General features: G+C 40.2%; 1 protein-coding gene across 5 annotated transcripts in view; it reads left to right on the top strand.

Annotated features, from left to right (window-relative positions):
- Spire1 (spire type actin nucleation factor 1) overlaps positions 1 to 12,049 on the top strand; it is a 125,538-nt gene that overhangs the window by 63,733 nt on the left and 49,756 nt on the right. For all 5 annotated transcript variants that reach the window (XM_052742381.1, XM_052742380.1, XM_052742382.1 and 2 more), the window contains exon 4: positions 5 to 130. In XM_052742381.1, the coding sequence (XP_052598341.1) occupies positions 5 to 130 (126 nt within the window). The remainder of the gene's footprint in view (positions 1 to 4; positions 131 to 12,049) is intronic.

The following is a 12,049-nucleotide window of genomic DNA, read 5'->3' as shown; positions in this document are numbered from 1 at the left end:
CTAGATATGTGCTGCTCATCTCCCAGCTGAGTCGGAGGCACCAAATCATTATCAGGCAGTATGTCGAGCACTGTTTGCAGAAACCATGGAACTGCATACATTTCTGACCAAAATTAAGAGTGCGAAGGAGGTAGGTACAAATACTAATATTTATAGACTCTGAAACAGGTAGTTTCCATTTTCAGTATTGTCCTTTCTGTGCTTTTTTTGTTTGGTTTGTCCTTTTTTAAAGACAAGGTCTTACTGTATACCCAGGCTGGCTTGGACTCATGACCCTCTTACCTCAGCCTCTCTGGTTTTAGAATTACAGGCATGGGGCTGGAGAGATGGCTCAGCCGTTAAAGGCTAGGCTCACAACCAAAAATAGAATTACAGGCATGTTCTGTGTTCTGTCATACATATTCTTGAATAGTAACACTGTGAATCTATTTTATAAAACAAAAATTTTTATAAAGCTTCCTTCTAAATGAAATAAACAGTCTAGAATTGTTTTTATCTGTTTCCTGTGGTACTGGATTTTCACCTCATTCTGCACTCTTCTTTTGTTCATTTTGGGACATATTAGTACCTCCTTCAGGAAGTTGTGGATAAGGTGGAGACACTCTTATCCTTAAGGCCACACTCTCTTCTCATTGTTCAGCTGTTGAAGTAGACTTCATTGAAGATTTAGTGGCGGATACCAGAATTCCTGTTGAGATAATCTGAATAATTCCGCTATTCTGTTCATGTGTAAGGTTTAAAATGTTACCTTCAAAGAGAACCATTCCAGTTTATTGAGAAGGAGAGTCCTATTTTATATTGCGCAGATGGGAGTGAAGATTCAGAGATCTTACATAAGACTTAGTAGCATCTGCCCTAAGTGGGACCTCAAGTAGCATCTGCCCTAAGTGGGACCTCATTTCCTGTATGACTAGAGTGCAGAGCTATGTGGAGCACTCGGCTAAAATGTTTAGGAAGAGACACCTGTGGGGTATGTAAGCAAGAAGGGAGAAACTGACCTGGGCTTAAGTGAGACTTCAGTAGCCCTATTAAAAAGTAGGTGACACAGCCAATAAATCACACTTCATAAGCTCAGTTGTGTGGATGCAGATGACAGTTCCAGGTTTTCTCCTGCTCTGTCTGGGTACTGTTCATACCAATGCCAGTGACAGGCCAGGGAAACCTGTGCCTTTTAAAACCATGTTTGATAAAGTGGACCCAAGAGGAAAGTTGTCAGAAGTGTGAAGAGTGGATTGAGGTGTTGAAGATAATTATACCTATTTAGATATAGAAACAGGCAGTACTCAGTCAAAGAAAGCTCCCAACTGAACGTCTCAAACCTTTCCTCAACTAAAGAGTATAAGAGATTAGAAAAGATTATTTTTTAGGGTTGTCTTGACCTAACCCCTTTGTTAAGAGTGAATTTGCCTTCCCAGAGCATTTTTTTTTTCAGTCTTGGTACAGTAAATTAAAGGAGTTTAAAAATCTTTCCAACATTAACATTCTTAGAAAACATTTTTGAACTGAAAGAACAGTAAGCATTTTTAGCATTCCACTCCATTAGCTGGAAAACTTCTTTTTACTCTCAATGTAAAGAGATGGCCCTTTGGTTAAGAGCAGTTTATGCTCCTACAGAAGACCTGGGTTCAGTTCCCAGCACCCACATGGTGTTGAACAGCCAGTTCCCTTCAGAGTGCTAAGATTAAAGGTGGGAACCACCATGCACAGACAGCCCTTGTCTCCATGGTGAAAGACTGTCGCTTGTTTGTGTCTGCTTCTCCAGTACACCAGAGGTGTATCACTATAGGAGAAGACTTAATGTACCAGAGAAATAGATCTTGTCAAACCCCACCTCTGGGAGAGTAGAGGCAGGAGGATCAGGAGTTCAGGGGTTAGCCTCTGCTACATAATGAATAAAGGCCAACTTGAACCACATGAGTTCTTTTCTGAAATAAGCAAAAGTAGGAGCTTTGTTTTGAAAAAGAACATCTTGTCGGGCGGTGGTGGCGCACGCCTGTAATCCCAGCACTCGGGAGGCAGAGGCAGGCGGATCTTTGTGAGTTCGAGGCCAGCCTGATCTGTGGAGTGAGTTCCAGGAAAGGTGCAAAGCTACACAGAGAAACCCTGTCTCGAAACGCCCCCCTCCAAAAAAAAAAAAAAAAAACTTAAAAAAAAAAAGAAAGAAAAAGAACATCTTTTTAAAAGAAAAACTCATTTTCAGTTTATAGTTTTAGATATTTATATTAACACTGATCCATTTTTTAAAGTTTCTATGGATGAAATAAATTCTATTTCTATTATGTATGTATACACCACATTTTCTTTATGCATTCATCTGTTGATGGGCGTTCAGGTTAATTCATGACTCTGCTGTTGTGAATTAGTGCTGTGATAAACGTAGATGTGCAAGTATCTCTGTATTGTGTTGCATTTAATTCCCTGTGCTACGTATCTAGGAGTGTTACAGTAAAATCATATGGTAATTCTATTCCTAGTTTATCTGAAGAATCTCCATTCTGATTTCCATGTTGGCTGGACTCATTTACATCTCCATGGACAGTGTATAAGGACTCCTTTATGCTGTGTCCCTACCAGTATTTGTTGTTGCTGCCTTAAAGAAGACACAAGGCAACACTTTTTAAGTACCTATTCTGTTTCAGGGAGCTGTTTCTCTACTTCTTGTCTTTGTGTCCTCAGATTCTGGTTGGAAACTGGAATGATCCTGTTGGATTATAAACCAGATCACAGCCCTCCTAGCTTAACCCTTCACAGGTATCAGAGGACTTGGAGTAGAGCCAAGGTCTTTAAGGCAGCCTGAGGTTCCTCCAGTTTCCAGGACTAAGGCCTGTGGGAGGGGAAAAGAGCAGGTGTGCACAGGTGATTTCAGAAATGTTCATGGCAAGAGGGAACCCTCCAGATACTTCTGAGAGAACAGGCTGGTTCTGACCAGACTGCCCCATTCCTATCTCTGGGTCTCAGAATTATAGATACAAAAGTGTTGATCAAATTTTAGAATGCTGTAGATCTTCACAGAAACCACAGATTTAACTTTTAAGTTGGTGAGTTAACTACAATACTCAGTATGGACATTATTTATAGTTTGACACTAAAAATAAATTGCTTTCTTTTACGATCTAGTGGTAGATAAATTCCTGAAAGGAGCAATTATTTCCTGGAGGGGGAAAAACCCACAATAATAGTTAAATAATAGACAAGGCCAATAATTTAGTGTTGTGAATTATTATGTGTGCTTTAAAATTTTTTTAATTTATGAGGTTGGGAGACTGGGGCAGAAGAATTGCAAGTTCAAGGCCTTTTTGTGTGATAGAGTGAGTTCAAGGTCATTTTAGCAAGACTTATCTTAAAATTAGAAATTAAAAATAAAAAAAGGGGTATAGCTTGGTGGGAGCATGAATGGCCCAGTGTTTGTTCCTCAACACCACAGAAATAACAAAAAACTTTGTAAGTCGTGTAAAATAGTTTCAGGTTTTGTTAGAAACCTTGTCTCAAAAAAAAGTCAGGTAGAGAGTGATAGAGGAAGACATCCAACATCAGACTCTGGCCTCAGTACATATAAACACACACACCCACACACCACCACCACCACCACCAACAACAACAACAACAATAATGAAAATGGAACTTGAGATGAAAGACCAGAGCACGAAGGAGGTTTCTGTCAGTCCCAGTATGAGAAGCAGTGAAGGAACTTGGAATTACGGTCAAAAGTTTGACAAGATGCAGTGTTTCTAATTAGGCATACTAGTGAAGGAAGGCGGTACTCACTTCCAGAAAACCAGGGACGTGGGCACAACGATTTTATTCCCAAAGCAGTTACTTAGTGTACATACCAGGTAAGAGGTGCTACATTTAATCATTCATTTCTTACTTACTCTGTGCACATTCAGTCAGTCAGTCATCACAGAAGGTCATGTGTTAAGCGCTCTTGCTATTTCCTGTCCTTGGAGGTACAGGGTAAACAAGATGCTGGCCCATCTTCAGAGCACTTCATCAGGAGTGTCAGTCTAGGAGTCAGCTCAGCACAGCATAAGAAAGCTGGGTGGGTGCATGGAGGGAGCTAATTCAAGACACAGGGCTTGAACTGCAGTCCAGAACTGACTTTGCTGAGCAAAGTGGTGAATGGAAGCAGCCCAGGTGAGGGCTGGGAGACAAGGGCAGGGAGATAGGAAGGGAAAGAGGGCCAGCTCCTCAGACTGAGGGCCACTGTTAGGAGGAGCGTCTGTCTCATAAAGGTGCTGCACAGGGGAAATCAGGTGTCCGGAATGGGGGTGGGCCGTAGAGTTTATTTTTGTGATTGCTTATTCTGTGAATGCTTTCTTTGCCACTAAGCAAACCTCTGTGCATATTTGGGACTCTGACCTTTGACTTCATTTGTTTAGTGTTGTATGTGGCTCAATACCTCTGTGTTTAGTCAGGTAGTAAACTCTGAGCATATGCAGATCACTTTGTCTCCATGGAGATGCCATGAAACACTCCTGAGTAAAACACATGACAAAGAAGATGAACTTGCATCCTCGGGACAGTCTTCTCCCTGATGCTCTTTATGACTAGCTCTTTCAGAAAACAGAGCGCTTACAGAACACAGTTAGATGACTGGGGAGATAGGCCATCAGTAACGGGCTGAGGACCCGAGCTGAATCCCTGTAGCCCAGGTACAAAAGCTGGAGGCCTTGGCTCATTAGTGTGTAATCACAGGTAGATCCCTGGGACCTACTCAGTAAGCTTTGGAGCGGTGTGAGACCCTGTCTCAATAAAACGAGGTGGGTGACTCCCACGGAACCTCCACCTGGGGTTGATCTTTGGCCTGCACATATATGAACTTACAGGACCACACACAGAAAAAGAAACAAAATACAGTTAGTCTTTAGTTACCCAGTTTTCTAGAAATGAAACTGCTTTGTTTGAAAGATGGCTGTGTTTTAAAATAGAAATCTTGATGAATCTTGGCTTCTCAGGGAACTTGGGCCAGGAAGCAGGAGGAGTGAGGAAGCAAGTTGTGGCTTTTGGTGTTTGTTTCTGGGCTGACATCAAGAGGGGCCAGGCTTGAGAGAACAGGAAACCAAGCATGCCTTCTGCAGGATGGAGGGAAGGAGAGTTCATGCTTCCGTTTTTCCTGTGTTCTCTTCTGAAGATCTCCACTGGGCCCGAGCAGTTAAGAGAGTAGAGGGCAGGAGTTGGTTTCCAGCACTGGCACCTGGTGGCTCACAACCCTCTGTAACTCCAGCACTGGGGGGTCTGACACTGTTGGCCTCTGGACAAACGCACTCACGCACATAGCCACAGATACTGCATATAATTGAAAATAAGATGATTCTTTTTAAAAAGGATGAAGATTCTACTCAAATTAGATAAAAGGCTAGAATTTAGGTTTGTGTTGGTCAGCTTTTGACTCATAATTCTTCTGTATTTTTTTTTTAAAGATTTATTTATTATGTATACAGCATGTATGACCAGAAGAGGGCACCAGACCTATTACAGATGGTTGTGAGCCACCATGTGGTTGCTGGGAATTGAACTCAGGACCTCTGGAAGAGCAGTCAGTGCTCTTAACCTCTAAGCCATCTCTCCAGCCCAGTTCTTCTGTATTTTAAAGATTTAGATTTATTGTGCCTGCATGTTTGTAAGTCACCATATGTGTGCAGTGCCTGTAAAACACTGACGAGGGCATCAGATCCCCTGGAACTGGAGGGACAGACAGTTCTGAGCTACACTCTGGGTGCTGGGAACCAAATGCAGGCTCTCTGGAAGAACAGCCAGTGCTGAGCCGTCTCTCCAGCTCAGTCTGTAATGTTCACTCTCATAGAACTCATAAAAGGAGCCTGAACTACATCTTCTTCATCTCCCGTTCCCTCCTTTTGTTTTTTAACTTCTTTAACCCTCTCTTCTTCATTGGAGGATGTCAGGTGTCCTGCTCTATCACTCCCCTCTGTCTGCCCTTGAGACGGGGGTCTCTCCCTGAACCTGGAGCTGGGCTGGTAGCTATCAAGCCCCAGCAGTCCTCCTGCCTCTAGCCTCCTATAATGCTGAGGTTACGGGCATATACACTGCTGTACCCAGCTTTTTATGTCAGTTCTAAGGGTTTGAACTCAGATCTTCATGCTTCTGCAGCACTCCTCATCCCAAGGACATGTACTTTTAAAGTACTTATTGGTTTTAATTCTACAAGTTAGACAATGTCAATGAGGATATAATAGTTTCATTATTGAAAAGGGCAGTATTAAATTGTTCACCTTTGACTTCTGATCTGTTATACTGAAAATTATAACTTTTTTTTTTTTTTGGGTCGCCTTAGAACTGAAGTTACAGACAGTAGTGAGCTGCCGTGTGGGTCCTGAGAACCGAACCTTGGTCCTCAGAAAGAGGATCCCATGCTCTTTTGTTTTGTTTTGTTTTTGATTTATTTATTTATTATGTATACAGAAGAGGGCGCCAGATCTCATTACAGATGGTTGTGAGCCACCATGTGGTTGCTGAGAATTGAACTCAGGACCTCTGGAAGAGCAGTCAGTGCTCTTAACTCTGAGCCATCTCTCCAGCCCAAATTATAACTTTTTTGGTCTTTCATATTTCAAATTTTTTCTAAAATTGTCCTGGAGAAGGAAATACTTTCCTCCTGTGTCAATACTGATAGCCACTACTGCTTTAAAATGGCATTATTCGGGGTTGAGAAGGACCTTAGTTCAGAAGCCCAGCATCAGTCATGGTGGTGTTTGCCTGTAATACTAGAACTAGGTAGGTAGACACAGGAGGATCCCTTGAGCTTGCCGGCGAACTACTCTTGCCAAATTGGTGAGCTCCAGATTCAGTAAGAGATCTTGTCTTGCTGGGCAGTGGTGGCACACGCCTTTAATCCCACCACTTGGGAGAAGTCCGATCTCTGTGAGTTCAAGGCTAGCCTGATTTACAGAGCTAGGACAGCCAAGGCTACACTCAGAACCCGTGTCTCAAAAACAGAGAGGGGGGGAACCTTGTCTCAAAACATGAGGAAGGAGAGTGGTGGAGGAGGACCCCAGCTGTTGACCCATGGCCCTACACACATGTCCACATGCTCATGTGCACATACCCAGCATGCACACCCTCCACAAATGACTTTCAAATGTTGAAACAGTTCTCACATGTGACATTGTAAAAACTTGCCATCAAATTTTTCTAAATGGCTTAATGTTGTCCTAATTTTAACAAAACAGTAAGATGGGAGCATGACTGCTAGATGCCAGTTAGTGTTTAATTGCTAGCAATTCATCAGGCAATGAAGTTCTGGGGTGAGGAACTAAATTGGAAATAAGAGTGGCTCCTTATAAATTTTTTGAGAAAATTCTATCCACATTTTATACTCTGTGATCTTTTATTACTGAGAAACTTTACTCAGTAACTTACATGTATTGTTTTACTTAGTCCTATGTAAGAAATCATGACTTCATGATGGCATCTTTGATCTCAGTTTATTTTGAATATGACTTTGATTAAAATACCTTTCTTAAAATAGAATTTATATATGCATGTATGAAGTGCTCTCAGAGAGCATTTTTGGAATTGGCTTAGGTGTTATGAAATGGTTTTGGGTACTGTAACTACATTTTAAAATTTCAAAGTTATTTTTTCAGAAAATCAGTATAAATGTTTTTAATCCCACTGCCTCTTGTCAAGGAAATAGGCAAATGCAACTGTGTGGTGTACAGACTCCATGTTAGCTCACACTGAGATGCTTGCTTATGAGATCAGAGAAACAAAGCCACAGACCTCTCTCATACTGAAGTGCGTTTTCATCAGCTTTCCCCCTCTCCTTGCCTGTCCCTCCCTCAGGCCTGTTCTCAATACCTCTGGCGATACATCTGTGGCGTTTAAGTTAGCTGAAATGTATTCCCACTCCTAAAGTGGGTTTGTAGCCCTTCAAATGGTGAACATATCACTTTTTGACAGACAGACTCACCACCAGATGTCTATGTGAATGGTAGACATTTGTTCGTTTTAATTAGCTCATCCATCATTTGTCACCTTCGAGGTCCTTCTTGCCGCCTGTGTTTTTTCTTTTGTTGTAAACGCTGGTGTTCAAGAGAATGCTCACATTGCCAGCAGCATTTAAATACTCTCTATGCAGAGTGTCCTTGTTCTTATCACTAGTGTACTGCTTTAAAGGTGTTTCACAAGAACATTTTGAATAAAAGATGATGAAAGATCTCTTCCAAGTCCCCATACATAGAGAAAATGACACATGGGTTGAAATGCTTATTACCAAGATGAGAAAAATGTTGATCTTTAAAATGTAAGAGACACTTAATCAGAAGGGGGCATTTGCATAAGAGCTGACATTGAACCTATTGAAATGAATTGTACTCTGAGCATTTGGTGTGGAGGGGACTTACAAAGTACATTTTATTTACTTGTTTTTGAAGATGCCAATATATGTGCTGGCATGGAGATATCCTAATTGCTAGCTGAGAACGGTTTCACCAGAAAGGGAAGAGTTAATTGGCATCTGTGTACTTCCAATTAGAGCTTTCTCACCGCATTCCAAGCATAGGCCAGCATCTGTCATTACATTTATGTAAGAAAAAATTTATTCAGAAGCTAAAATAGAATCAACAAGAGGACAGAAGCTCATCTCTGTAATAAGACAGATTTGTAATTTACTTTCAAATAATTCAGTTTCTTTTTTTGTTAACTAGAAAACTAGAAGTTTTGAGTCACATTTGATCAGGCTGGTACAATTGTAGTATTTACAGTCTTAAAACAGTTTTATTAATATGTTCTGAGTCAGGATTTTAGTTTCATGAAGAGATTAAAAAGAGGTGTCATCTGAAACAAATCTGCTAAGAGTATAATGTTCTGGAGGTGAAATGTGAATTAATAACTAGATCCCTGCATGCACTCACTGGCTCATACATACATACTGCCCAGTTGTGAATTCCTAAGTAGACCCCTGCATGCACTCACCTGCTTATACATACATACTACCCACTTGGCTACTAAGTCTCTACATGTGAGTCAGGCTTCGTCCTTTATCAAAAATCCAAGAGTTCTTTTTTGTTTTGGGTTTTTTTTTTGTTGTTGTTGTTGTTGTTTTGCTTTTTTAGAGACAGGGTTTCTCTGTGTAGCCCTCTGACTGTCCTGGAACTTGCTCTGTAGACCAGGCTGGCTTCTGCCTCCAGAGTGCTGGGATTAAAGGCTTAGACCATTACTACCAGGCTAACATCTAAGAGTTCTTATTGTGCCCATTCTAGAGATGACAAAATCAACTGAGGATTAGTGTGGTTAGCTAAGGCGTGAGAAGTCACCCAGCTCGAAAGCCTCTGATAACCATGTGTGCTGCTCTTCAGGGAAGTTAAGACACGAGATGTTCTTGGGCTAGTCATTTAAATTACCTTTCATATTATAAAGGACAGATTGTTTGTCTTAGTAGTAGGGAGGAAGGAGTTTGATCCCAGTGAAGTAAAGGCAAGGATGTAAAGGCCTATATTTAGTCAGAAATATGTAAGAGAATAATAAAAGAGAGAGTGGAGAATGAGCTGTGGCAGGATTCACAGCAATAAGAGTTTGGGAAAGAATATATCTAATTACTGCTTTTCATGCCATTCCACCATATGACTAAAAGTCAAAGAAGTTGATATTTCTGGAATTATGAGCATTTGAAATCATGACTTTGAGTTTTAGGCTTCTGCTGCATCTGTATAATCCAGCATTTTGCTCTGCTCCACTGCCTGAATTTTGTTACTTTTCGTTTATGGTTATTAAACAAACTGTAGTGCTTGCTGTGGGATGAGCCTTTAAATTACAGGAACATGAAAGAACATGCTAGAAAAAACTTGGTTCCTGTTGGACCTGAGCAGCCCCATGCTGAACTCTAAATTATGTGTGGGCAAAGGGGTGTTGGTTAGAACATCCGACCAATAATACCTGATGATTTTTCTTAAGCACTGAGATACCAAACTAGCTCATTTTGATGCTGGTTGAATGTTGGTGACCTGATTAGTATTGTAACTACAACCAAACAATGGGTTCTGTTCTTGGTAACTGCAAAGCCAATAAGCACAATTAGAAGGTCAAAGAACAGAGAGAGGATTATTACCTGCAACCAGCCAGGAGAGCACAGTAGTTGTTCCACAAGCAGTGAGTGCCTTTTGGACAAAGGAAGCATGCGGATTTTATTCAGGAAACCTGTACATACTTACATACAAAACCACTTGGGGTGGACACAGTCCTGAGCATACTCTATTTAAAAAGTACACTATTCATGAAGTAACTATGTTCATTTTAAGACGGGAAGATGGTGGATGCATCCCTGGACCTGTTCAGCTCAGAGTCATGAGGCACATACACACCTTGTTAAAGTAAGTGGTGGATGAGAACACTTCTGCACATGTTTAGCTTACATCACAAAGATGGCGGACAGGAATTCGTATGGGCACACTTAACTTTTTGCAAGAAGTCTTTAGCTGAAACAAAAGGAGAAGACACTGTGAAGGTGTGTTCACATACAAGTTTGCCCTTGAGCTGGTCTCATGTGCTGCTGACATAATTACTTCATTCTTCTATAGGTCTTAGAAATAAATTTCTTTTTTATTATTTATTTATTATCTATTTGGCTGAATGTAACATTTATACATAGTATGAGCTCAAGTTAAGTATTTTCCTGAACAGGCACATGTCTCTACCCCCAGCTCTCCCATAGGATTTTGAATTTAAAGGCCAGAGATTTCCTCTGAATAATTTTCCCTCAGATTGAATATGCTCTAGTTAAAGTTGACTTATTAAAGAGCTGTTGAAGAAATTTATGCATTAATATATAATACAATACTATAGCACATTCTTACTTTAAGGTATCTTAATTTATTTATTGAACAAATACAAGTGCCAACCTTGTACAAAGCACTGTTCTATATATTTGAGAATCCTATCACTGAACAAATAAACTTCAAAAAAGCCTTTCTTATTATAGAAGGTAGACAGAAAACACACAAAACCAGTATATCATACAGACTTTTAAGGTGAGGGCATTCTTTGGAAACAGTGTAGACTAAGTTAAGTGCTAGAGGCCAGGGGTGGGGCTTAGGATGTGGTCAAGGTAGGCCATTGAGAAAGAATCTGATGAAAGACAGGGAAGGCTTTGCTTGGTGAGTATCTGAGGTGAGCACTGGACACAGAGCAGGTGCTGAAAGGCTGGAATGGGCTGGAGCAGCAGGAAGCTCCTTCCAGCTCAGTGGACTAGGCAGTACTGTTAGGTGTGGTCCCAGGCTGCCCAGAAACAATTCTCCTAAATCCATTTTCTTCTACCATTGTAACTTAAGAACCCCAAAGACTCTTTCAATCAATAGAATAGTGTATTGATCCTCTCAAGCATTGATCCTTTTTGCATAGAACTTTAATAACATCTTGGAAAACAAATAAGGGCTTCTGCCTATGTGTGGTCCCTTCCCCACTCAGCTGTGATTTTGATACTTCATGAGGTTGTGCGCTTCAGACTATAGTTTTGAATCATCAGAGATTTTTTTTTAAATACCTAATTTCTAGCAAAAAAAAAAAAATGGGGGGATTTTGAATATCAGAAATACTTTACTAGGTTGGTACATCTTAAATAACAGACAATGAAGAATACTGATTTAGTAATAATGATTCCTATTCAGATTTTGATGTAAGGTCATGACACTTTTTGCAAAGACCAGTTAGTAATCATAAATTTTATTCTCTTTCTTTGTGTGTTATTAGAATTCTTAAGTATTCATGAAGGTTCCATTTAACAAAATAAGTAGAACCTGACCCCCAGCTGTCTTATGAGGATTGTTGATAATATAAAAAGGTAGATTATGGAATCTACTTTTAAAAAACAACCACTTGTTTTAAATATTTTACATTGGATTAGATTTTTGTATATTGTATACAGATTTTGTATATTGATACAAATTTGAGATTATTTTAGTTGGAACATACTATACATATACTTCTAATCTTGTTCAAGGTATTGTACCTATACAGTTCATTTAACAATGTAATGCAAATTGCTAGTCCTTGAAAGTTGTTATTACCAACTAATAGGATATAAAAAATGCAAGTT

The sequence above is a fragment of the Peromyscus californicus genome, unplaced genomic scaffold (assembly GCF_007827085.1).
Source record: "Peromyscus californicus insignis strain IS unplaced genomic scaffold, ASM782708v3 Scaffold_17__1_contigs__length_78620276, whole genome shotgun sequence".
Lineage (NCBI taxonomy): Eukaryota > Metazoa > Chordata > Mammalia > Rodentia > Cricetidae > Peromyscus > Peromyscus californicus.
This window is presented reverse-complemented; position numbering and strand designations above follow the sequence as displayed.